This window comes from Podarcis muralis, chromosome 2, assembly GCF_964188315.1.
Source record: "Podarcis muralis chromosome 2, rPodMur119.hap1.1, whole genome shotgun sequence".
Lineage (NCBI taxonomy): Eukaryota > Metazoa > Chordata > Lepidosauria > Squamata > Lacertidae > Podarcis > Podarcis muralis.
Window position 1 is genome coordinate 116,299,303 of NC_135656.1, and position 25,922 is coordinate 116,325,224.

A 25,922-nucleotide genomic window follows, 5' to 3' on the forward strand; every position below is an offset into this window, starting at 1 on the left:
CTCAGAATTTTTTAAAAAAAACAGCAGAGAGGCCCAATGGTCACAGAAAATCATAAAAATGCAGAAAAAAACGATACAAGCTTCCAGATTCTTGCAAACCCCTCCCCAACTGTTCCCCCAGCCACCCACCACACAGAAATTCAAATCCAGATTTTTTTTTAAAAAAAAACAGCAGAGTGGCCCAATGGTCACAGAAAATCATAAAAATGCAGGAAAAAACCACACAAGCTTCCAGATTCTTGCAAACCCCTCCCCAACTGTTCCCCCAGCCACCCACCACACAGAAATTCAAATCCAGATTTTTTTTTAAAAAAAACAGCAGAGTGGCCCAATGGTCACAAAAAATCATAAAAATGCAGGAAAAAACCACACAAGCTTCCAGATTCTTGCAAACCCCTCCCCAACACCAGGTCCTTGAATTCTAAACACCCCAACCCAAAATCCAAAAAACCCCCCAAAAAGTTTTAAAAGTTTAACTTACCAAATGGCTGCAAAAGAAGTTTTGGAAAAGCTTCAAAAATCACCAAAGTCTTCAAAAACCTCAAAAAAGACTACCACACCGCGTGCTATGAGTTGCTCCTCGAAGTCAAGTCGCAACTGCACCTCTTCAAGCAATGCACCCTGGGTATTAACGGTTTTACGAAAAAGGAAACAAACTTGCAAGATGTTTTCGTCTTGCAAAGCAAGCCCATAGGGAAATTCGTCTTGCGAAGCACCTCAAAAAATGAAAAACCCTTTCGTCTAGCGAGTTTTTCGTCTTGCGAGGCATTCGTCTTGCGGGGCACCACTGTGTTTCTGAATTGCATATATAGGTACTGAATTTTTTTGAATTACAAATGCAATTTTAAAAATGGACCTGTCGGCCAAATAGGGAAGCTCAGCACCCAGCCCTGGTCTAGAGTAACAGGCTTCCCTCTCTGTGCTTCTTCCCCCTTTGCAAAAATGATTGATCTGCCCCATAATTGAGCAGGACCACTACTTAGCAGGCAGTGGCCATGTGTGGACAGTTTTAGGCCCCCAAACCCACAGAGCTTGAAGGTGACCTGGGAAGACGAGCCTTAAATTTTAGGTGGGGGAAAGCAGCAAAACTGGAAATTCAGGAGTCCCTGAGGTATTCGAAGAGACAGACCCCAGAGGAACTCACCCAATAAGCTCACACTCTGCTTGTCCTCCTGCTTGGGCCTTGTGGAAAGCATCTTCACCTTGCCCGGCAGAGCCTGTTCTGCCTTTTGGGGATTTACAAGCTCCTTTTCTGACATCTCTGTGATCTGCCAGTGGGGAAGATGGAGGGGAGAAGAGTCAGCTCAAAACCAAGTCACAGCGCAGGCAAAATGTGTGTTTAGAGGTTGGCGATAAATGTTACTTATTACAAGGACTTGATATTATCACAATCCGTCACAAGAATGTAAGGACATAATATGAGCCCCCTAGTCTCTCATAACACAAAGGGGAATGAAGAGGGTGGAGCAAAGGGAGACAAGAGGAAGGAGTCTCAGGTTCCTCACAACTGCCTCATTGGGTCAAGATCTACTGGGAAGAATTGCTGTGATCACTAGGCCTGAGCTGCTTTGTTTCTTTGAATAAAGAGTGAATTTCACTGACACTTTGTGAGTTACTGCTGACTTGCTCCCCACTCCTGCCTTGACACTGGCTTTGTCAAGGTGGCTGGGTGCCCAATTGGGGCTTTCTGCTTACGAACATTGTTGTATGTCACTCTGGGTTGCATTGGCAAAAAAACAGAGTGATAATAAGTTATAATAATAATAATAGCACAGTGGTACCTCGGGTTAAGTACTTAATTTGTTCTGGAGGTCCGTTCTTAACCTGAAACTGTTCTTAACCTGAAGCACCACCTTAGCTAATGGGGCCTCCCACTGCCGCCGCACCGCACCGCCAGAGCACAATTTCTGTTCTCATCCTGAAGCAAAGTTCTTAACCCGAGGTACTATTTCTGGGTTAGTGGAGTCTGTAATCTGAAGCATATGTAACCTGAAGCATATGTAAGCCGAGGTACCACTGTAGTAGTAGTAGTCATAGCAACTCAAGACCCAAGAGTGCTTCAAGGGCACCATTTTCGAAACCCAATTCAGGCATGCTTATGATGCCTGCAGTACACATTTAAAGCACATGGCTTCTCCCCATTGAGTTCTGGGAACTGTAGTTTACTCCTCACAGAGCTACAACACACAGCACCCTTAATAAACTACAGTTCCCAGGACACTTTGGAGGAAGCCATATGATCCACATGTGCATCAAATGTATGCTGTGGATGGGACCAAGGAGACAACTTTGGAAACATCATCTTACCTGTACTTCCCAGCTGTTTACCTCCTTCTGACTCAGAAGGAATTCCTCCGCCAGGGTCACTGCCCAGGCACAGCTCCCTGGGTTACGTTCCCTCACCCAGCTCTGCATCTCCAGTGGCAGGACAGCCAGGAACTGCTCCAGGGTCACCAGCTCCAGGATCTGCTCCTTGGTGTGTCTCTCTGGCTTCAGCCACTGATGGCAACACTCCTGGAGCTGCCTGCAAAGCTTGTAAGGCCCATCGGCCTCTTCGTAGCAGAGCTCACGAAAACACCGGCGCTGCCTCTCCATCTCGGCACCATCCCCAGACGGAGTTCTTGCCTTCTCCTTCCCACTGGGAGTGGCACCCAGATTGGTCTCATGGTCCTCTTGGGCTTCCCCAGCAAGACGTGGCTGGATTTGGGAAGCCCACAATGCTCTGGGCCAGCTGTGGTCACTTGTCACTCCCTCAGAAGTAACCTCCAATACTTTGGGATTGTCCCAATCCCTTGTCTCAGGCACTTGTGGGTTTCCCTCTCCAGAATGGGAATCCTGTAGCATCTTCAAAAACTCCTGCAACTGGGCATCCCAGTTCCTTGACGGCTCATCGTTTGGCTCCTGTTTCACATTTTGTTGGGCTTCCACAAGGAGAACTTCCTTGAGCCTCCCAGTTTTCGGACAAATTGATCTTTGCTCTCCAAATTCAGGGCTCCAGCTCTGCTCCATTTTGATTTCGGGTTCCATGGCCAGCTTTAGCACCAGCCACAATCTCTTGCGCCACAGCCTTTTTCCTCCCACAGGGACTGGCCTTGTTGTGCCTCTTCTCTGCTCTCTCTTTCACTATCAACCCTTTAGGGATGCCTCAGCGCTCTTGCTAATATCCTTGTCCTTCAGCTAAAGATATTCATCCAGCTGGACTCTTCAAATGAGACTGCAAACCATCTGGATCTTTCAACAACTGGCAGAATCTGACTGTCCTTGAAGCTAATACGACCAAACTTCACCTACTGAGGGGGGAGTGGAGGGAAAAATAAGAGAGAAAATCTATAGGACTGAAGACTAAATAAAACCTCTCGGGATCTCTGAATACCCCATATTAATTGGGTCTGCTATTTCTCCACCTCCAAAAATCTATTTTAATAACTGTTACGGAAATTACTAGGGTGGGGTGCATCTTTAAATTAAATATTACAAATATTATGCCTGAATGTATCCTTTCAACTTGACAGCTCAGGGAAGTTACCTAGCTTTAAAAATAGTATAAAATCATCTCCTTTCCCAGTTTCCTCCATTCCAAAGCTATTTTCCCCTTGAAAAGGACTCCAGGAAGTTCCCAGAGGTGACAATAGCTGGGCTCATTGTTAGCCAAGGGAAGCCAAATCTCATCACCCGGCTCGCCTCAGGCTCCAGACATGCAAAGGAACTTCTATTGTACTTTTGGGTGGTGGGTACTTAAGACATATTTGTCTATGTTAATCTTATACCTGAGTCTTGCCCTGCCATGTCTGCTTATGCTAATCTTGTACCAAGGACTTGTCTGGACATGTTTGCCAAGGTTAACCCCTCCCCTTTTTGTGATATGTCAGTGATGTAGCAATGATGCTGTACAAACTGTATTCTGGGATATGGTGGGAAAGTTTTAAAAGTCTTTGTCACCCCATCCTCGGGGTTCAAATTTGCTCTTTGAACCTATTGCGCAATAAACTTTGGTCTACAGCTATTTGCTCTGGTTGGCTGAAATCCTTCCTTTATTCCACAGGGACCCGCGAGCTCTGCCCGACAAGCTGGGTGACTGAGCAGCCTCGCACCTAGATTTTACCATAACATTCCTAAGGAGCCTACAGACAAAAATACTCAAGGCACATGATACTTAATACCCCTCCTGTGCTCACAAGCCAAGGTGATGTAAACAGCCAGGATTGCTTGCTACAGCCTCTAAAACACTTTTAAAAAATCCCAGAGTCCCCTAGAAAACGGTTGGATTGAGAAGACACTCTTGGAATTGGAGGGGAATGTGGGCATGTCTCTCTTAACAATTCTCAGTTCCCTTAACAAATTGCGCTCCCCAGGATTTTACGGAGGAAGCAGCGACTGCTGAAAGTGGTATGAGACTGCTTTAAATGTATAGTGCAGATAAGGCCATACATAAGATTGGGTGTGGGTGGGGGTTCTCAGCAGCCCAGAAGCAGGGCTGGCCTAAGACATTTTGCAGGGCGGAAAACAGCACCCAGCACTTGGAAAATCTAGCCGTGCAGTGGGAGGGGACCTCTGAGGGTCATCTAGTCCAACCCCCTGGAACGCAGTAAGATGCAGGTGCCCCATATGGGGACTTGAACCCAAACCTCAATGTTATCAGCACCATGCTCTAAGCAACGGAGCTATCAGCAACCAAAGGCACAGCACCCAAGCCTGGCCATTCAAAACCAGTTCCCCAACTCATTCAGCTTAATGGGAGGGCCAGCTTGCAACTTCTACCAGCGGCTGACCCAAGTGACGGGGATGCCTCCGTCGCCCTGGTCCTCTTGTCTTATGAGACCTCCCCAAGCTCAGAATAAAGAGCAATTAAAAAATGTAATTAAATGAAAACAGAAGCAGACTCTCCGCTTCTTCCCGCCTTTCACTCACCTGCTCTCTCATTTCCCTCGCGGAGAACCTGCCGCCAGCTACGTCATTCTCAGGTGCCAGCCAAGAGAGGGAGGGAGGGAACCGGAAAGCAGCGTCTCCCTTCCGCCCGCCCCTGCGCATCATCTTCCTTTGACATATGCTTGGGCCGCTCTAGGATTCGGACCTCTGTTACTTTAACCCCTTCATAGCTTGTGGCCCTTCATAGCTTGGTCACAGAACTTGCCTGAGAAAGAGATGGGCTGGAAGTCTCATAAATGAATGTCAATGGTGCAAAGCGATGCCTGCATTTCCCCCATAAAATTAGAATGGAAGTTTATTTTAGAAATCACAGTGGACATAAAACCATGCAATAAAAAAATATACAAAAGGTTGAAATCAGAAATCAGATAACTACTGTAGTGTGGAAACATGTGTTCTTAGTTGCCCAACACGCTCCCTCTGCACTACACTGCTTTAGTAATAATAGCAATAATTTTCTTATTTATAACCCACCCATCAGCCACTCTGGGCAGCTTACAACATATATAAAACTTAGTAAAATATCAAACATTAAAAACTTCATGATACAGGGCTGCCTTCAGATGTCTTCTAAAAGTTGTATACAGTGGTACCTCGGGTTTCATACACTTCAGGGTACAGATGCTTCAGATTACAGACTCTGCTAACCCAGAAATAGTACCTCGGGTTAAGAACTTTGCTTCAGGATGAGAACAGAAATCGTGTGGCGGCAGCAGCAGGAGGCCCCATTAACTAAAGTGGTGCTTCAGGTTAAGAACAGTTTCAGGTTAAGAACGGACCTCTGGAACGAATTAAGTACTTAACCCGAGGTACCACTGTAGTTCTTTATCTCCTTGACATCTGGTGGGAGGGCATTCCACAGGGTGGGCGCCACTACCGATAAGGCTCTCTGCCTCGTTCCCTGTAACTTCACTTCTCACAGTGAGGGAACTAGCAGAAGACGCTTGGAAACGGACCTGTGTCTGGGCTGAATGATGGGGGTGGAGACGCTCCTTCAGGCAGGGCCAAGGCCATTTAGGGCTTTAAAGGTCAGCACCAGCACTTTGAATTGTGCTCGGAAATGCACTAGAAGCCACTGAAGATATTTTAGGACAGGTATTATATTGCCCCAGCGGCTGCCCCTGGTCACCAGTCTAGCTGCCGCATTCTGGATTAGTTGTAGTTTCCAGGTCACCTTCAAAGGTAGCCCCACGTAGGGCGCATTGCAGTAGTCCAAGCGGGAGATAACCAGAGCAGGCACAACTCTGGCTTGTCATCTCTCCAGCTCCGGCAACAAACCCTCAGGCAAAGGCAGACTGAGGGGGAATTGGAAATATACTTGGAGTTGAGAGTGGATTTCATGCTCTTTATTCAGCTCATAGTGGTGAGGAGGAATGGAATTCCCCCAGAATGACTGCTTTATATACATTACAGTGGTACCTCAGGTTACATACGCTTCAGGTTACATACTCCAGTAAACCAGAAATAGTGCTTTGCTTCAGGATTACCCACGCTGGAGGAATGGCAGACGCAGTTGATGGACTACATGGAATTGGCTGAGATGACTGGCAGAATCCGAGATTTGGGAGAGGAAATAATGGAGGAAGACTGGAAAAAATTTAAGGACTATTTGCAAAAACATTATAAGTTGTATGAATGTTAAGAATGTGTACGATTAGGAAACTTTTGCTTCAGCAACTTGAATTGGTGAATTGGAAACTAAGTTATAAGAAAGACGAGGTGGACAATATGAAATAACTATACTATGTTTATTTTTAAGGTACAAATAACGGAGATACAGCATTTTGAACTTAGAAACTTAGTATTTGAAAGATACAGTAAGATATGAAATAAGGTAACAAATTGCTGATGTTCTAATTGCAAAGAACGCAGGGTTCGGAAGATGTGGGGAAGTCCAGTTGGAATGGCAAAAATAATTTGGAAAGTTGGTTTTTATGTATCTCTTTTTCTCTTTATCTTTATTCTTTATTCTGTAAATTTCTAACTGTTGGAAAGAAAACTTAATAAAATATTTAAAAAAAAAAAAGAACTTTGCTTCAGGATGAGAACAGAAATTGTGCTTGGGCGGCGCAGCAGCAGCAGGAGGCCCCATTAGCTAAAGTGGTGCTTCAGGTTAAGAACAGTTTCAGGTTAAGAACGGACCTCCAGAACGAATTAAATACTTAACCTGAGGCACCACTGTATTTACACAATGGGCCCCACGTGATTGGTTAATTCCGGGATTCACCTGTAGGCCAATCACTTCCACCTGGATTCACTTCCACCTGGAACTGGATTGGGTGGCTCCTGTGGACCAATCAGACTGCTGCCTTTTGGATCCTATTCAACACAGTACTGTAACAGAATTGTAGAGCTGGAAGATGGATTTTCTTTAAACAGAGCCTGTCTCTCCACAATGCTTATTTGTTTTTAACATTATTTGCACATTGCCTTCTTGGGGCAGTGTACATCTCTTTCCCACCCCCCCTCTCTGCAAAGCAACAAAGAGACTAGCAAAGCTGCTCCAGAAAACATTAAGCAGAGGTCTGTCGGAACTGGGAAGGGAAAAAAAGAAGCCACGTGGGCGTTGATTTCCGGAGTCCTTTGCAGGAAGGGGAAAGCCCAGCGGCTGAAAACAGAAGACGTGAAATTTGACTCGCTCTTTGGCGCGAGGGAGCCATGGCTGCTGCTGCTGCTGCAGGGAGTCCCGTGCAAGATCTCTGCGACGAAGCCACTTGCTCCATCTGCCTGGAGTATTTCAAGGATCCAGTGACCACCGCAGAGTGCGGGCACAATTTCTGCCGGTCCTGCCTGGTCCAGTGTTGTGGGGCGAGAGGCAGGCAGGCCTCCTGCCCTCAGTGCAGACAAACAGTCCAGAAAGGGAATCTCATCCCAAACCGGCAACTGGCTCACCTTGTGGAATTGATCAAGAAGCTCAGTCTGGAAAGGGAGGAGGAGGGAGGACGGAAGGGGGGAGCCTGTGAGAAGCACCAGGAGCCCCTGAACCTCTTCTGCGAGGACCATGAAAGTCCTATCTGTGTGGTGTGTGAGAAATCCAAGATGCATGAAAATCACAAGGTGATCCCTCTGGAGGAGGCTTTCGAGGAATACAAGGTAGGATCTTAAAGGAGGGGGGGCAGAGGGATAGCTGCGGATTCTTCAGCAATTTTCTTTAACTCTTTTTTTAAAAAAATATTTTTATTAGGGATTTCAACATAGCAGTTTGTCAAAAATACACCATCCATAATTCCCCCTCCCGTTCCCCCACTAAAAAAACACACCCCACCCTCCCACCTCCCACCCCAGACTTCCCTCAGCTCCTCTCTCTGGTTTCTTAGCACATGTTATTCTCTGCATGTTATAAAATTGTAAAGATCCTCACTTTATCTATCTGTATGTTACCGATAAAAAAATTGTGAGTGTTTATTCAAAACCTGCCAAGGAGTCCAGTTCATTTTGTTGTTTCTTTAAATACTTCAGAAAAGGTTCCCATTCTTTAAAGTCACAGTAGTCCTTGTCATGGAGTTTATGTGTCAATTTCGCCAATTTCGCGTAGTCCATCAATTTCTCTTGCCACAGTTCTTTAGTCGGGATTTCCTCATTCTTTCATCCTTGTGCTATTAAGACTCTTGCTGCCGTTGTCGCATACATGAAGATGTTTTTTAATTTCCTTGGCAGGTCTTTTCCTACAATCCCTAACAAGAAAGCTTCAGGCTTTTTTACAAATGTTAATTGGAACATTTTCTTCAACTCTTTATATATCATTTCCCAATTTTTTTTAATTTTACTACAATCCTACCACATATGATAATTTTCTTTAACTCTTATGCCTGAATTATGCATGGTATTAATTGCCTGAATGCAGTTTCCATACTTCTTCTTCTTCTTCTTCTTCTTCTTCTTCTTCTTCTTCTTCTTCTTCTTCTTCTTCTTCTTCACAATAAGTAATTAGTAGTAGTACTACCCCGTCCATCTTCCTAGGTTGCCCCAGCCACTCTGGGCAGCTTCCAACACATATAAAAACATAATCAAAGAATATACCTTTAAAAGCTTCCCTATACAGGGCTGCCTTCAGATGTCTTCTAAGGTTATATTATGTAAAAAGCAGCTGAGGAGAAGCCTGAGGGCTGGCTGGGAAGAAGGAATTTGGATTCTTTCTCTCTTTGCTAGGGTACCAAAAGGAGCTTCCCCTGAAACGCAAACAGCAGCTTCAGAGATTTACCGTATGTTGCCACAATGCTAGGAAGAGAAAGTGCTTAAACCAGTGTATAAACTCAGGTATATAAGCCAGGCACCAAACAGCTTTTTCAACCGGGGTTACAGTCACCAAAACCGAATGCCTAGTTGCCATTTTGGGGACAGGCAGCTCAAAAGTCGTAATTGTCAATAATACTTTTTGGTTTCTGAAATTCATTCTGATTTTGCAGATAAAATATAATGGATAGAATTCTACAAGAGGTGTTGCTAGTGTGTGAAAACAGTCAAGATCCAAGGATCCCCAGGCATCAGGCGCCATCCTGGCACCCAGGCATCTTGGTCGGAAGTGGCCAATAGCCAGGTGCAAAATATGCCTGACACCTGGCAAATTTTGAACACTGCTCTAAACTCCACATGTGTTTTGCTGGTTGGTGGCAGCCTTTTGGTAGCAGAAACCACAGAGGTGGGGAAATGAGATTGGACAAGTCACAGAGCAGGAGAAAACGGACAAATCAGTTGTTTGTGTCTTTTTTGCTGATTGGCTGCAGCCATTTCAGGAAAAAATATGGAGGGGGGGGGGGAAAGCAGACAGATCCCACATCAGAAGTAATTCCATAGGGAATAATGGAAATCAAGCCCTCATTATGTGAACGCTCGCCTAATGAACGATTTCCAGGGATCTAATTGTGTTTGGGAAGTGGGACCTGTGTGTACAACCTCTACACTGTTTTGTAACTTTTATTATTTTTGTTTATTCTTTTGTCTGTATTTTTTATATTTTGTTAATAAAAATAACAATAGAAAACATATGGATGGCAGCAGGTTGGCAAAGGCTGCTAAAAATGCCCCCCACCAAATACTCATATTTTTTTATCAATACTTCTTCATTTATAATTATTTTAAAAATGCAAGCATTAAGTGTTGCATTTTATATTTCTCAAAAAGAATTTATAAAATAGAAGGGGGGGACTACAACGCTACAAACCATTACGCACAAGGCCTTCAGAAACTAGAAATCAGCAAAGTAGTCAATTCCTCTCTCCTCCTCTCTCTCTCTCTCTCTCTCTCTCTCTCTCTCTGTCTAACCTGAGTTTTTTTCTTTTCTCTTTAGGGACTGATTTGCAGCCGCCTGGAGATTCTGATGAAAGAGAAAGAGAAAATTATGGCCTGTCAAGCAGACCTGGACAAGGAAAGCCAAGACCTCCTTGTAAGCATCACTATTATTATTAGGCAGGGAGCAAGTACTTTATGAATCAAGTCTGGACTGAGTAGGGATGGGCAAATCTGTCCATTTCGGTGTCTTTCCATTTCTCATTTTTCCACATTAGTTTGTTTGTTAGCTTGGTTTGTTGTTTTTTTTAAATGCTGAAAATTAATCAGATTTTAGGGTGGATTTCTCTGTATATAAATATTTTCACCTGCAATTTCCCTATATTTAAAATTTTGCAAGACAATCTTCCCTAATATCAGTTTTCCCCCCTAAAAAATATATATGTTTAGGGGTACTCTCATTTTCCTATCCATATTAAAATACTGCCCCTCAATGAGGCCAAACTTAGATTCACAAAATGTTTAGGGGTATGCATACCCCCAGAAAAAAGCACTGCCTAATTTTATTCAATTCTCTCTGTTATTTATATTAATAAATACATCTTTATTCATACTTCACCCCCCCAATATATGCATTTCTGTAGACACTACCTTGCTGGGGTAACGTTGCAAAACTTGGAGAAGTGTGAATTTCAGGGGATTGCTGTGTTTTGAATGCAAACTGAATTGAATTTCTTTCCCATTTGGCAGCCCGGCTCTACAGAACATAGATTGCTTGAAGCAATTACTATAAAAATTGTTAATGAAATATGTTTCTGAATGTGCCCGCTTGTTCATCTGTAGGGGACGCAGGCCATACTGAAGCTTTAAAGTAAATTGGGGAGGTGAATGCAGGTGATATATTGGTCTAAAGCACTGAGCCTCTTGGGCTTGCCAATCGCAAGGTCAGCAGTTTGAATCCACCCAACGGGGAGAGCTCCCATTCCTCTGTCCCAGCTCCTGCCAACCTAGCAGTTTGAAAGCATACCAGTGTCAGTAGATAAATAGGCGGGAAGGTAAACGGCGTTTCCGTGCACTCTGGTTTCCGTCACGGTGTTCTGTTGTGCCAGAAACGGTTTAGTCATGCTGGCCACATGACCCGGAAAGCTGTTTGTGGAGAAATGCCGGCTCCCTCGACCTGAAGTGGAAATGTGCACTGCACCCCATAGTCAAATTTGACTGGACGTAACCGTCCAGGGGTCCTTTACATTTACCTTAAATAGGGGAGTGCTGGGAATGAGCACGCTAGCTCTGCCACCCCCTCCTCCTCCTCCATTTTTGTTGTTGTTGTCTTTGTACTCGTGAATGGCACAGGTCTGAAGTGAGGAGTATTTTGTGCCCATGGAGGCTCTCTGAACATCTTAGAACCTTGATTATGCCGAATATGAAATGATACAGGGAACCTCCATGTCCAGAAAAATGTTCCGTGCTTTAGGGCTGTTGCTTCCCACAAAATGGAAGGCAACAAAAATGGAGATGGCAAATAGAATGTGTTCATCTCTGCCTCCCCTTCTTCTTTAGCCACTGGAAGTTTATTTCATGTCTATGAAAAGTCATCAGAAGTGCACTTCCTGCAGAGATCTCATAACTCCCCTCCTGATGTCATGAAGACTGGCCGCATTTCAGATTCTGGTCTCTTCTTTTCCTCCTGCTTCTTACAGAAATTAACAGAAACCGGGAGGCAGAAGACAGTGGAGAAGTTCAGACAACTTCAACAGTTTCTCAAAGAACAAGAAAAACACCATCTGGATCATATAGAAGAGGTGGAGAAGGAGATTGCAAGGAAAAGGAATGAGCAGCTGGCCAGGCTCTCCAGGGAACTCGCCCATCTTGAAAAGGTGGTCCAGGAAATGGAGAAGAAGCGTCTGCAGCCAGCAAACGAACTCCTGCAGGTAAAATGGTGGCAGGAACAGCCCAAGGATAAGTCTGTAAAAAATTATGGGCCTCCTTAATTTATGCAAGTAGTAAAAGAGCTTAGTGGATGGAGTCTCTAGTCCAGTCTCTTATGCATAGGTGCACCAAGAGACCTGGGATGTTTTCCTTACCTTAATGCAAACTAGAGATTCTTCTGCGGAGTTGATGGAACCAAGGTGTTTTTTCCTCCTTGCTAATAGTTTGCATCCTAATGCCTTCCAGTTCGGCTGTGCTGTTTTCATGCCCTGTAGTGGGCTTCCCAGAAGCTGTTTGGCCGCCTCAGAGCAGGGGTCAGCAAACTTTTTCAGCAGGGGGCCGGTCCGCTGTCCCTCAGACCTTGTGGGGGGCTGGACTATATTTTTTGGGGGGTGGTGGAAAGGAACGAATTCCTATGCCTCACAAATAACCCAGAGATGCATTTTAAATAAAAGGATACATTCTACTCATGTAAAAACATGCTGATTCCTGGACCGTCTGCAGGCCGGATTTAGAAGGTGATCGGGCCACATCCAGCCCCCGGGCCTTAGTTTGCCTACTCATGCCTCAGAGCTTACCAAAAGTAAGGTAAAGGTAAAGGTACCCCTGCCCGTACGGGCCAGTCTTGACAGACTCTAGGGTTGTGCGCCCATCTCACTCAAGAGGCCGGGGGCCAGCGCTGTCCAGAGACACTTCCGGGTCACGTGGCCAGCGTGACATCGCTGCTCTGGCGAGCCAGAGCCGCACACGGAAACGCCGTTTACCTTCCCGCTTGTAAGCGGTCCCTATTTATCTACTTACACCCGGGGGTGCTTTCGAACTGCTAGGTTGGCAGGCGCTGGGACCGAACGACGGGAGCGCACCCCGCCGCAGGGATTCGAACCGCCGACCTTTCGATCGGCAAGCCCTAGGCGCTGAGGCTTTTACCCACAGCGCCACCTGCGTCCCAGTTTACCAAAAGTAAAATGAATCAAAACAGATGTGAGCTCCAGCATTGAGCACACTTTTCTTGACATCCCAAGGGGGGTGGGAAATTCCACTGAGCCCACACTTAAAGGTGAACCTGCCTCATTTGCTCTTTATACATCAATACACAAACCGAGTCACAACCTTCCATCAATGTTTGCACTTCTAGGGACTTTCCAAGGCAGCTCTCCAGCCAAGTAATGTGTACAATTCATCCATTTGCAGAAAATTGTCTGATTTAGCTGTTCCTACCCCAAACTGACATCAGAGGGCCAGAGTGTTCCTCCATTGCAGGGTCTGAGGGGTCTTCATAGTGTGGCCTGTGGTGTGCAGTGATTTCCATTCTCTTTTCCCTCTAGGATGTGAGAAGCACCTTGCAGAGGTAAGTGGATCTGGCTCATTTCCATTAGCATCACTCCATAAGACTGGGAAAAGTCACATAAGACCACTGTGGGGGAGATAATAGGATTTCTACCTCTAAAATACACCAGGATCTGTGGGGGTTTAGGGGTCCTGGAGTTTGTTTACTGTTGTCCCTTGCATAGAGTTCCTTGGAATTGCTCCTCAAGCTTCTCCTGGATACGATCACAGGCTATCCTGCTGAGCAGGTCATGAATGACCTCTTGGGGAAATATCTTTCTACCGTAAGGGTTTTCATTTTATTGAAGTTGCATGGAAAATTTCAGAGACTGCCATGATGGGGCCTTTCAGGCAGAGGTGGTTTTCGAATGAAGTACATTGGTACCTCGGGTTACATACGCTTCAGGTTATAGACTCCGCTAACCCAGAAATAGTACCTCAGGCTAAGAACTTTGCTTCAGGATAAGAACAGAAATCGTTTTCCGGCGGTGCGGCAGCAGCAAGAGGCCCCATTAGCTAAAGTGGTGCTTCAGGTTAAGAACAGTTTCAGGTTAAGAACAGACCTCCAGAACGAATTAAGTACTTAACCCGAGGTACCACTGTACTGCCATTTCCCCTGCTAATTTTTGTTTTACTTATTTAAATTGTGTAATGTTGTTTTGTATTGGCCTGGATGGACTTTTGACCAATAACTTGGTTTGCTTGTACATCTGTGGAAAGTCTGCCTCATCCTCTGAGATCATTTGGTTCTAGAGCAGAGGTTATCTACATATCAAAGCAAGATATCGCCAAGCTCAAGAAACAAATGCTTTGAATTTACTCTAAGGGAAAGCTTTTCTCCTCGCACGGGAAACTTACTGCTGTTGCTCTGCAGCACTGTCTTGGCCACTTCACCAAGTGTGATATATCCCCAGGTGGGGGGAATCTCACAAGGAAGAGAGTTAGCGGTTTACCTTTGTTCCTGATCCTGTAATTTGTAACTTCAATGTGTCACTCAGGTTCAGGAGAGAGGTTATAAGGAACATTTCACGTATATGAACAGCAGCAACCATCTTTTTCTTCTCCACACCTTCTCTGGGGACATCTAGTGAAAGATGCTGTGCTGTCACCAGGCACTCAGAGAATTCATGCCCCCTGATATCACATGATGGTGCTTCTTCTTTGAGTAAATATAAGCGGGGAGACTCAGAGGCCTGCGGTTGCTGTTCTGGTCCTGAAATGTCTGGCTTTGGAGTCCGTAGTGCAGAAGAAGAATCTTTCCCTTCTGTGCCTCCCTGTCTGCAGCTCTCTTCCTCTTTCTCAATTCCTTTCTGTGGATTTGTGGAATTGTGGATTTGAACAGACTCACATTGTGTTTCTTTTCACCAGGTATGAGAAAAGAGAGACATTGGTGAATCCACTGGCTTTCCCTCCAGAGCTGAAGGGGAGAATCTCAGAATTCTGTGATATAAACCCTCTCCTGGAGGATGTCATGAAGCAATTCAAAGGTAATGAAAAATGGCTGCAAGGGTTTTATATTGGGCATATATTACAGACAACAACTAATTTACGTGGGACCGTGACCATGTGCATCACCGCAACCTGGAAGTGACCGGAAAAGGGGCAGGGGTCAAAAACATAACCCCTGTGCAAAACGGTCATTGCCTATAGTCCAAGGCTGGGCACGCCAGGCTCTTATTGTTTTGTATTTTGTTCTCACCACAGACATGGGTATCACCAGGATACCTTCCTTCTTGGTGGTGCAGCCATTATTTTGTTTTCCCCAGAATTCCCCATATACATTGTTATTCTGGTGCAGGGGGGGGGGGGTTGGAGAAGAGAAATGGTGTCTGTCACAATTAAAAAGAAGAAGAAGAAAAGGCATATCAAAGTGCATATCAAAATCAGGGTTCTTTCATTCATTATGTATCTGTTTACAATTATACACAACCTCCTTTTCCTTGTGGTTCCCTGTCTGCACAATCTGAGTTTGTCCTTTTGGAGGTTTTCCTGCTCCGAATGGAGTCAGTGGGCATTAAGAAGCCCCCAGTTCCCCCTCTGCCTCCTGCTCAGGCTTGTTTCTCAGCCGTGGAGCCAAGGCCTGAGCCATCTCCTCCTCAGACGTCCCCCTGCAGCTGCCATATCTAGGGCTTCAGCCTTCAAGATCTCCTGAGAGTTCCCCCATTGAGAGTGGAAGCAAGAGCACACGAGCCCCAAAGGGCACAATTATGCTCGTTAACAATCTGAAAGATTTGTGAGGAAGGACTTCCTTTTGTCCTGAGAGCTCTGCCAATCCTTCCTCATCGAACTTCGCTTCTCCTTATGTTTCACAATTTTGGCTTTAATTATTACCCCCATCACTTTACTTGGGGAAAATGTTAAGGCTGCCTCCATCTCCTCTCTGCCTCCTTTTACAGGATTCCTATTGCTCTGCCTCCCCTCCAGTCCTCTAATGTAGAGCCCAATTTCAGTGACAAAGTTCAGAGACTAGCAGGATTCTTGCTGAATATTTTTGTTCTGCTATTTGTAAGCTTGTGTTATGTTTGCTAAGTTTTGAAGCTTTAGTTATTTCCATAGATTCTTTCTATGGTTTTCTTGTTTACAATTTTTTCCCCTACTAGTTCATCTTTTCCTTAAATTATAATAATGCTACATTATGAAGCATTATTTTTGTATGGAGATTTATTTCTGGTGGAAGAGAGTCGCCCTTACACTTTATGTTTTTGCTTCCTCAGATGCTCTGTTACTCAGAGAACAGCTTCAAGAAGGTAAATTTCCAGGGAAGGAACAGGAGGGATGGGGGACCGGTGTTTCATGGGTGTTGAACAGTCTGTTCTTTAGACTTTGGAACCATCAGCAATAGCGTTAGCATGTCTAAAATTTCTGGCTTTAAATAGCTTTTCCCCACCTGTTCACTTCAGGCAGATGTTAACCTTTTAAAAGATGGAAATTGCACTGCCATCCAGTATAGATCCCCATTTCATTCATGGATTCCGAATAATTTTATTCTGCCATTTTCCAGTACGGTTTACCATTTCTGATTTTCACATAGAATCAGAATAGTTTTAAGAGTTTTAAAGGTTTCCAGGGGTCATCTAGTCCAGATTCCTGCAATGCAGGGAATAGCAGCTAGAGAAGTTGGCTGTGTGAATTTCTTAGTCATACAGTTTTCTCATTAGTAATTTGTTCTATGATTTAATCTTTTGCTTGAAATAAGGAAACAATGTATGATAAGTTATGAAGCATTGTTTTGTAATGATTTTTTTAATTTTAGATATAGCTGTGTAAGCCTTAAACATTATATCTTTTTGCTTTCTCAGAGGTTCTGTCATTTGGAAAACCTCAGAAAGGTAAATTTCACATGGAGTCCCAAATTCATGGGGTGGTGGTGGTGTTTCAAGGGGGTGAAAGTTTCTGTGCTTCAGAATTTCAAGCGACCCAGCACTTGAGTCTATCCCTGCTGTTTGAGTTCTTCCTATGTACAACAAAGGCAGGGAAGGTGGACTCGAAGGTGCAGACAGGGTGAGAACGTGTGGACTAAGGAGGGAAGAGTTATTTCCTTCCTAGAGAGAGTTTGGTTACTTTTCCATGTGATCAAAGCACTTTGCAAGAGCCCTGTTGGGTCAGAAGAAGAGTCCATCTTGCCCAGAATCCTTTTTCCAGCAGGAGCTAAGCTGGTGCCACCAGGAAGCCTCCAGTCAGGGCAGAAAGGCAGTGGCTCTCGCCAGTTTCTGACTCCCATCCCCTGTCAGGGACTGGACTGATAAGGGCAAGAGGGAAGAGGAGGAGGAATGATGGAGATCACACCCACCCTTATTCCGTGTTCCTTTCTGACAGACAGAGAGGAATCTGAAGAGGAGCGGGGAGAGCCAGAGAGGAGTAGATACATGATTCCTTCACACAGCGAAAGTGGGATAAGCCTCTCTCGCTCTGGAACGCTGCCTGTCAGTTCTGAAAGCAACACAGAGCTGAAAGAACAGGATGCAGGAGAAAGGGGGGGGGGGTTAGACTTGACTCCAGGTGAGGAGGGGCTAACAGTGCCAGAATCTCCAAAAAGCAGGAGAAAGAGTAGATTAGAAGAACAGCGTAAAACCGGAAGGAGGTGGGGAGGAAAGGTGGAGAGTATCTTGCCTTGGCCGGAAAAGGAATCTAGTCGAGTCAACTGACTCTGACAGTGATGGATGACCCAAGGAAACTTGGACTGCTGAAACTCTATAATTGCTGAATAAATCTGAAAGTAATAAAACTGTCAGCATGCTGTGTCGTGTGTGGGAGAGAAATACTGTACTAAACCCGGCAGCTTGACTCGACTACAATCTCTCTCACACAGAAGGACAGCAGAGAGCGGCAATGGAAGGTCAAGACCCAGCAGGGGCTGGGGCAGCGGAGCCAAGAGACCCCCTGAATGAACTCCGGCAATACAGCTGGCAGCTGGAATCACAATTAGATACATTAGCAGGAGCCCTGGGAGAACAGAGATTGCGCCTAGAGGCAGAGAGGACTCTCAGAGCAAGTAAGACGCATGTGGCTTATCCATCACCATACTCCGGAGAACCTGATGAATATCTAGCTTTTAAAACGGTAGCGCTTTATATTCTAGACTTATACTCGGGAGAATTTGAGACTGATAAGGAGAGAGTCGCTTATCTAATCAGTTTGCTGGAAGGGAACGCTAAATTATGGACTATTCCTCTTATGGCAAGCCAGCACAGCGCACTCTCAAACCTGGAGGAGTTTTTGCAAATGATGGATAGTATGTTCCAAAATCCCCTGCAGAATGCTATGGACGAGCAGCAACTGCTGAACCTATGTCAGGGCAGTGACTCAGTCTCTACTTATTGGACTTCGTTCATCTTGTTGGTGCAGAAGCTTGGGTGGCAGGCAGACAGTCCGCCTTTGGCCGCTTTGTACCGAGCGGGGTTGAATGGATCTATCTTGGATGAATTGTCGAGAATGGCGCCCCTTGAATCTTTGAATGATTTAGTACGAGCTTCTCTGCAAATTGGCCTGAGACAGCAGCAGAGGGTGTTGGAGAAGAGGGGGCAAGGACGGCCAATGTTTGTGAGAAACCACATTCCTAGCATGCCAGAAAAGAGAGTTGGCAGTATACCCAGACAGGAAGATGCTCCCGAACCAATGCAGCTGGGCTCAGCAGGGAGGGTGACTCCTGAAGCTGGATGGATGGATGGAGGCAGACGCCGCAGAGAGACTCGCCGTTGCTTTGCATGTGGCAAGCCAGGACATTTGGCAAGAAGGTGCCCAAGCAAAAGGGCAGGAGGTTCTCTGTCTGCGCCTGTGTAGTTGTTGTTGTTGTTGTTTAGTCACTTAGTCGTGTCCGACTCTTCGTGACCCCATGGACCAGAGCACGCCAGGCACTCCTGTCTTCCACTGCCTCCCGCAGTTTGGTCAAACTCATGCTGGTAGCTTCGAGAACACTGTCCACCCATCTCATCCTCTGTCGTCCCCTTCTCCTTGGGCCCTCCATCTTTCCCAAGATCAGGGTCTTTTCCAGGGAGTCTTCTCTTCTCATGAGGTGGCCAAAGTCTTGGAGCCTCAACTTCACGATCTGTCCTTCCAGTGAGCACTCAGGGCTGATTTCCTTAAGAATGCATAGGTTTAATCTTCTTGCAGTCCATGGGACTCTCCAGAGTCTCCTCCAGCACCATAATTCAAAAGCATCAATTCTTCGGCGATCAGCCTTCTTTATGGTCCAGCTTTCACTTCCATACATCACTACTGGGCCTGTGTAGAGAGGCCTGTGTAGAGGGAGGGCCAAAGCCTAAGGAAGCAATGGTGGGAAGCGAGAAGCCCCAGTCCATGAAAGAGGCTGGCGGCTGGGATGCAAGTCAATAAAAGGGCCTCAGGTTGAAACAGCCGTCCCTGGAATTGCGGTGCCAGTGATGCTACAATTCCCGAATGGCCGCAGAGCTCAGGTGCAGGCCCTCAGACTCAGGGGCCTCCCTGGACTTTCTGGATCGGACTTTGTGGAGCAGCAGAAGGTTGACACACAGCGGCTGGAAGCCCCTCTAGATGTGCAAACCATTGATGGCAGGCTGCTGGTGTTGGGACAAGTTACTTATGCTACACAGCCCATGGGGGTAGAATTGCTGGGCACAAGGAAACGATGATGTTCCACGTCACAAAGCTGGCCACATAACCTCTAGTTTTGGGAATGAAGTGGCTCATGATCCTGTGATAGCGTGGGGGCAGCGTTTCATAATGTTTGCTTCAGCATACTGCCAAGCACACTGCCTAGGGTTCAAAGTGCCAAAAGAGGTAGGAGCCAAAGGGACAGAGGTAAGAGGGAAACTCACAGGAGAGTAGAGTAGTCCCGGGCCCTAGGGAAGTTACGATTAGCTTCAACCAGAGCCAGGGCCTTTTCAACTCTGGCTCCGGCCTGGTGGAACGCTCTGCCTCATGAGACCAGGGCCTGCAGGATCTGATTTCTTTCTGCACGGCCTGTAAGACAGAGTTGTTCCGCCTGGCCTTTGGCTTGGAGCCAATTTTATTCCCTCCCTCTCTTTCTTTTTTCTTTTCCTCTCCTCCTGCGATGAGGCACTTTAATGAGGCATTTTAATATTTTAATGTTTCAATATTTTAATGTTGTATTTTAATTTTGTTTTAAGTTGTAATCATTCAACTTGTTTTTATTATTGCTTGTTAGCCGCCCTGAGCCTGGCCTTGGCTAGGGAGGGCGGGGTATAAATAAAAAATTATTATTATTATATTATTATTATTATTATTATTATTATTATTATTTTATTTATTATACCCCGCAGTATAAGGCCTATAGAGACGTGTTCTGTGAAAAGGAGGCAGATAGGCTACCTCTCCACAGGCCTTACAACTGCAGATAGACCTGCTGTCTGGTGCCCAGATGCCCACCAGTTATGTCGGAGGCAGAATTGGCCGATTTGAGGGAGTTCCCGAAGAAGAACTTGGAACGCAGGTTTATTAGGCCGTCCCAAGCGCCTGGAGGGTCCCCAGTCTTCTTTGTGAATAAGAGGGACACCCCAGAATGCAGGCTAGTTGTGGAACTTAGAAAGGTCAACAGACAGTCTCAAATTAACAGCAGGGTGTTGAGGAAGTTAGCAGCTCTGAGAAAGGAGAACAGCAAAGTTATGAAGTGTTGGGAGAAGGGGAAGCAGAGCAGCAAGGTGACACGTCATTGGACAGCATAACCAGCCCCCTTTCTCCCAAAACGCAGCGTTCGTTAAGGGTCCAAGAACAAAGAGCTCAAAGGCAATTGTCCACTGACAGACGCCATAGAAGCAAATGCTTTTGCTAGAGGGGGAAGGGGGAGGAGTTCAGTGGAAGCAACTCTGTTATGGAGGAACAACCAGAATACCTTGTCTTTACCATGTTGTTTTTTAAAAAATGTATTTTTATTAAATATTTTCTTGGTTTACAAAAGTATGTGCAATCTCTCTCTTTTTTTCAAGTAACATTTTTTTACAGATCAGTTTCATTTGTTGAGACATTAGGAAGAAAGGGGGGAAAGAGGTGGAGGGGGGAAAGGTGAGTGGGGGTGGGGTCGGGTGGCAATGTTTCTATTTTACTTAATATATGTGGGGTTTTGTGTCAGCGTCGCTTGTGCGGGCTCTCTGTGATTCACTTGTGTTCCTTTGGTGGTGAGAGAGGTTGGGGCTGGCCTAGGGTGTGGTTGTTTGTTTGTGATTGGCTGTGATGATCTTTGTTTTCATGTGTGAGTGGGGTGGGTGGCTGTTTTGGATCAGGTTAGCCATATTGATTTGTATGCTGTTGGTGGATTTTTGTCATTGTCTTGTTGGGCTGTGTGATAAAGGGGAGCCATACTTCTTCTATTTGTTCCCATGTCAGTTTCAGTCTGTTGGTGAATTTTTCTAGTAAGGCTGTTTCCCATACTATTTGGTACCACTGGTCCATGCTTACTCCTGACAGGTCTCTCCAGTGTCTAGTTATGATGCTTCTGGTTGCTGAAAGTATGTGGGTTATGAGTTCTTTGTGGTGTAAGTGGACATTATTGTCTTGGAAGATGTTTAGTAGGGCCAATTCTGGGGTGATTTCTAATACCGTATTTTTCGCATCATAGGGCTCACCGGACCATAGGGCGCACCCAGTTTTTAGGGGGGGAAATCAAGAAAAAAAATATTTTCTCCCCCTAGCCCCAAAGAGCAGCGTACAGGCTGCACACAACCTCTCCCTGCCAGAGGGGTTGCGCGCAGCTATGGAAGAAGGCAAGGCAGCGAGCGGGATGGATCCCGCTCGCTGTTTTGGCTTCCCCTTTAGCCCCTCCCGGGAGAGGCTGCATGGGGCTAAAGAATCCATAGCCCCGTGCAGCCTCTCCTTGCGGAGGGGTTGCGCGCAGCTATGGAAGAAGGCAAGGCAGCAAGCGGGATGGATCCCGCTCGCTGTTTTGGCTTCCCCTTTAGCCCCGTGCAGCCTCTCCTTGCCGGAGGGGTTGCACGCGGCTGTGGCACAAGCCTGCATTCCCTCCATAGGACGCACACACATTTCCCCTCAATTTTTGGAGAGGAAAAACTGCGTCCAATAGAGCGAAAAATATGGTACTTGCTTAGTTATTTTACATATTTCTTGTATGGCTGTTGTCCAGATTAATTGGATTTTGGGGCACTCCCACCACATGTGGAGGTATGTGCCTGTGGAGGTGCACCCTCTCCAGCATTTTGGTGTGGTTCCTGGGCGTATTAGCGCTAGTTTTCTTGGTGTTAGGTACCACCTGTAGGTGAGTTTCATTCAGAGTGAGTTCTTTTCCTTGGTCTTTACCGTGTTGACTGAATAAATCATACATAATAACTTTCTTGTTTCTTTCCTGCCTCTTAGTGTGAACAGGGCAAGGGGGAGAGAATTCCTCAAGCCTGACACCCCCAAGATTCATATGCAGCCACATTCCCTGTTAGAGCCTCTTATAGCCGAATCTTCCCCCGATGTCAGGACTCAGGAATTGTAGATATCTTGGTTCAGTCTTATTTTGCGGAACAAACCATTAAATATGTTATTATTATAATTTATTAAATTTGTATGCCACCTTTCATCTGTAGATCTCAGGACCGTTCACAACATTAAAAATAGAAAGATAGAAAATACAGGATAAAAAACAAGAATAAAAATCAATAACACCCTTCCCCACTCCAAACACATTTAAAAGGGTATCTGATGTTGAGAATTGGATTGGTGGCGAAGTGACACCCTGTGGTGAGAATAGAAACACCAGGGAAATTACATTTGTTCATTTGCTCCTCTTCTCAGAAACAAAGGGATACAATTTTGTCTCCCTCACTGAGAGGGAACCCTTGAGGCAGCATTAGTTCTGCCTCCAGCTGAGGCAGAATTGGGTCCACATTGACACTCTCCCCAGTTCTAACCATATTGAGGGCATTAAAGGGTCCATGACTGTTGTCTGCCCATCTAAACTGGCTGTCCTCATTCGCCATCCCCTGGGAGCCCTAAATAGCCAATTCACACAGAGTGTGTCAGAGGAGGGCATTTTCCCTTTTCTTCTGCCCTCCCTCTCCTTAGCTGACACAGCAGAGCTGAAATAAAAAAAAATGGGACTTTTTACTCTGAAGATTTGTGAAGTGACAGGAAGGGCACAATATAGGAAGTATATTGAATACAAAAATAGCAAGGATGGTTTTTATTTGAAGTTTATTCTGATGAGAGTCTGGAAGAAGGAGAGGAGGGTCCTAACCCTAAATGCAATGCAAATAAGTCCTGTTTTTATGAGAGGGAGTCTGGTTCCTGGGCTGTTTCTTGGATCAGGATGTCCGTCTCTTGACTCTGGGCTGATTCTGTCTCTCTTCTCTTTCCCTCATCTTCCCCCCAACAGCAAATGTCACTCTGGATCCAGACACAGCCTATCTCAGGCTCATCCTGTCCGAGGATCGGAAAAGTGTGAGACTGGGAGATAAAAGGCAAGCCCTGCCGGACAACCCTGAGAGATTCAACAATTGTACTTCTGTGTTGGGACGTGAGGGATTCACAGCAGGCAGACATTTCTGGGAGGTCACTGTGGGAAGCGAGGGATGGTGGACTGTGGGGGTTGCCAGGAAGTCTGTGAAGAGAAGGAGCTTTCTTCCCTTCAGTCCTGAGGGAGGAATCTGGGCTGTGGAGAAGTCTGAAAGCAAGTACTGGGCCTGCACCTCCCCTGATGACCCTCCTCTGTCCCTCAGTGGGGACCTCAAGAGGATCCGAGTGACTCTGGACTATGAAGGGGGACGTGTGTCATTTTTTGACGCTGACTCAGGAGCCGAACTCTACACGTTCTCAGGAGCCTCGTTCTCTGGAGAGACTCTCCTCCCATTCTTTTGTCTGGGTGGAGGTAAAACACAGCTCAGGATCTCCTGAAGACACTATATTTGCCTCACAGGCCCAGCAGAAGTTTCTCTCCTGACCAGAATGACTGATATAAAACCAGCATTTCCCTCTCAAGAGCATTTTTTGGCAGCTTTTCTGGGACCCTTTGAGAGGATTCGTTCTAGTCACAATCAGCACAAGCAACAAAACAAACAAACATTGGTTCTTTTCCCTTCCCTTTCCCGGAATTTACTTTGCAGCGGAGTTTTTTAAGAAAAAGAAACACCTGAACATTCCCAATAAATAATCTTTTCCCTCAAAAGCCTCCATCACTCGATTGCTGTTATCTATCTTCATTAAGCATTAGCAATAAATAAAGAAGTAAATGAAAGGAAACAAATATTCATTGGCTAGGAATTGAATCCCAACTGTGTCAGTGAGAGCACCAAATTTTGGAGAGCTCTGGGCGGGATGTGGATTTTGATTGGCCTTATTTCTTATTTGTGGTAAACAACTAAGAAGATTAAAATTTAAAAAGAAGGAATCCGCTATTCAGAAATTATCTGTGCTGGGTGAAAATGAGGTGGCCAAATTCACTGATACTTTCAATGGTCCAAGGTGGTGGAAACTAGAAGGGATTGTGAGGATATTTCCAAACTGACTAAATGGACATAAAAATATCTAAATGGTAAGTAATGAAATTTGGGGCAGAAGCTCCTAATTTTACTTATAAGGCAATGATGACTGAAGGTGGGGGCTGAGTGTGGAGGAAGCTTTTGAGGCCATTCTTTGTGTGCCGCCTCCTCAAGAGGCCCAGAGGGTGGCAACACAAGAATGGGCCTTTTCTGCAGTGTCTCCCCTCTTCTTGGAGGAGGAGTCCGGGAGGGCAAGAGTTAACACCCCCCTGCCCTTGAGGAGGGTCCATATGTACATGTTTAACAGTTTAATAAATTGTTCTGTGCACACTTATGTTCAGCAAGATGGGAACATGAGCCCAAATAGTTTCATGTGGCAAGCGAGGGAGCAATATGCATTATGACTCAGGAGCCGAACTCTACACGTTCTCAGGAGCCTCGTTCTCTGGAGAGACCCTCCTCCCTTTCTTTTGTCTGAGGGAAATAAAACCCCCCTCAGTATCTCCTGAGGAGACTAAATCTGCCTCTCAGGCCCAGCAGGAGTTTCTCTCCAGACCAGAGTGACTGACATAAAAACCATTTACCCGCCAAGAGCAGGTTGGGCACTTTTCCAAGGGCCCTTTGAGAGGATTCATTCCAGTCAAAATCAGCAGAAATAACCAAACAAAAATGGGTTGCTCTTGCTCTGCATTTTCTTTCCTTTTCCCAGAATTCCCTCTGGAGCTCACTTCTTCCAGAGACATTCACACTTTTAACAGTCCCAATAAATAATCTTTTCCTCACCTTCAATCTTGTTTTCCTTTTGAGATGTCTGATTTGGCAGAGGATGATACTCTTAATCCCAGGGATGTGGGTCTGAGCCCCACGTAGGGCAAATGTTTCCTGCACTGCAGGGGGTGGGACTAGATGACCCTCAGGACCCCTTGCAACTCTGCAATTCTAGGAAACCTTCCTTTCCCATAATACCTTATGCAGCTGTGAAAATGCATACATTATTGGATTAATAGAGGACTAAAAAAATGCACAAGGAGGAGGGGACGGCAGAAGACGAGATGGCTGGACAGTGTTCTCGAAGCTACCAGCATGAGTTTGACCAAACTGGGGGAGGCAGTGGAAGACAGGAGTGCCTGGCATTCTCTGGTCCATGGGGTCATGAAGAGTCAGACACTACTAAACGACTAAACAACAACAAAAATGAACCCCTTCACCCATGTCAGGCAGGATAGCTCCTTGCTCTGGAGACCTCAGACGGGAAGAAAAAGAAATTGAACAGGGCATCATCTTCAAATGCCCTCTGCAAATACAGCCTTGCCATCTCCGCACAATGTCAGAAGTAAACCTTCTTGCATTGAGTGGGGCTTCTGCTCAGTTAAATGTGTTTTGAGTGGATGCATTAACGTTCCTTATTTACAGGCTGGATTCTGTCTATCGGGGGCATCAAATGGGGTCTCCTCTGGATAATACTGGACTCCAACTCCCCTCTGACTCATCCAGCATGGCTAGGGGACAGAGAGGATGGGAGTTGCAGACTGGCAGCTTCCAGAAGGGGCTCCATGGCCTGTGCTGCCCCATACATTTTGCAGGAAACCTTCCCTTTGCTCCTCA

At 45.7% G+C, this 25,922-nt stretch overlaps 1 protein-coding gene across 3 annotated transcripts; it reads left to right on the plus strand.

The window, feature by feature from the left end:
• Positions 1-7,521: 7,521 nt before the first annotated feature.
• On the plus strand, positions 7,522-24,004 carry LOC114592277 (zinc finger protein RFP-like). Of its 3 annotated transcripts, XM_077921938.1 has the most exons (9): positions 7,522-8,019; positions 10,214-10,309; positions 11,853-12,083; positions 13,407-13,429; positions 14,776-14,894; positions 16,122-16,154; positions 16,707-16,736; positions 17,717-17,899; positions 23,216-24,004. In XM_077921938.1, the coding sequence occupies exons 1-9, from the start codon at positions 7,585-7,587 to the stop codon at positions 23,731-23,733; spliced, it is 1,668 nt and encodes a 555-aa protein (XP_077778064.1). In that variant the 5' UTR covers positions 7,522-7,584; the 3' UTR covers positions 23,734-24,004. The 3 variants fall into 3 exon arrangements, with proteins under 3 accessions (XP_077778064.1, XP_028576172.2, XP_028576173.2); XM_028720339.2 differs by lacking the exon at positions 17,717-17,899 and having other exon boundaries at positions 7,525-8,019; XM_028720340.2 differs by lacking the exons at positions 16,707-16,736; positions 17,717-17,899 and having other exon boundaries at positions 7,525-8,019.
• Positions 24,005-25,922: the final 1,918 nt, after the last annotated feature.

Excerpts from the sequence above, each read along its gene's own strand:
- LOC114592277 (XM_077921938.1), top strand. The coding sequence starts at position 7,585 with ATGGCTGCTGCTGCTGCTGCAGGGAGTCCCGTGCAAGATCTCTGCGAC. Across the intron at positions 10,310-11,852 it reads AGGAAAGCCAAGACCTCCTT|AAATTAACAGAAACCGGGAG; the intron begins GTAAGCATCACT and ends TGCTTCTTACAG. Across the intron at positions 12,084-13,406 it reads CAGCAAACGAACTCCTGCAG|GATGTGAGAAGCACCTTGCA; the intron begins GTAAAATGGTGG and ends TTTTCCCTCTAG.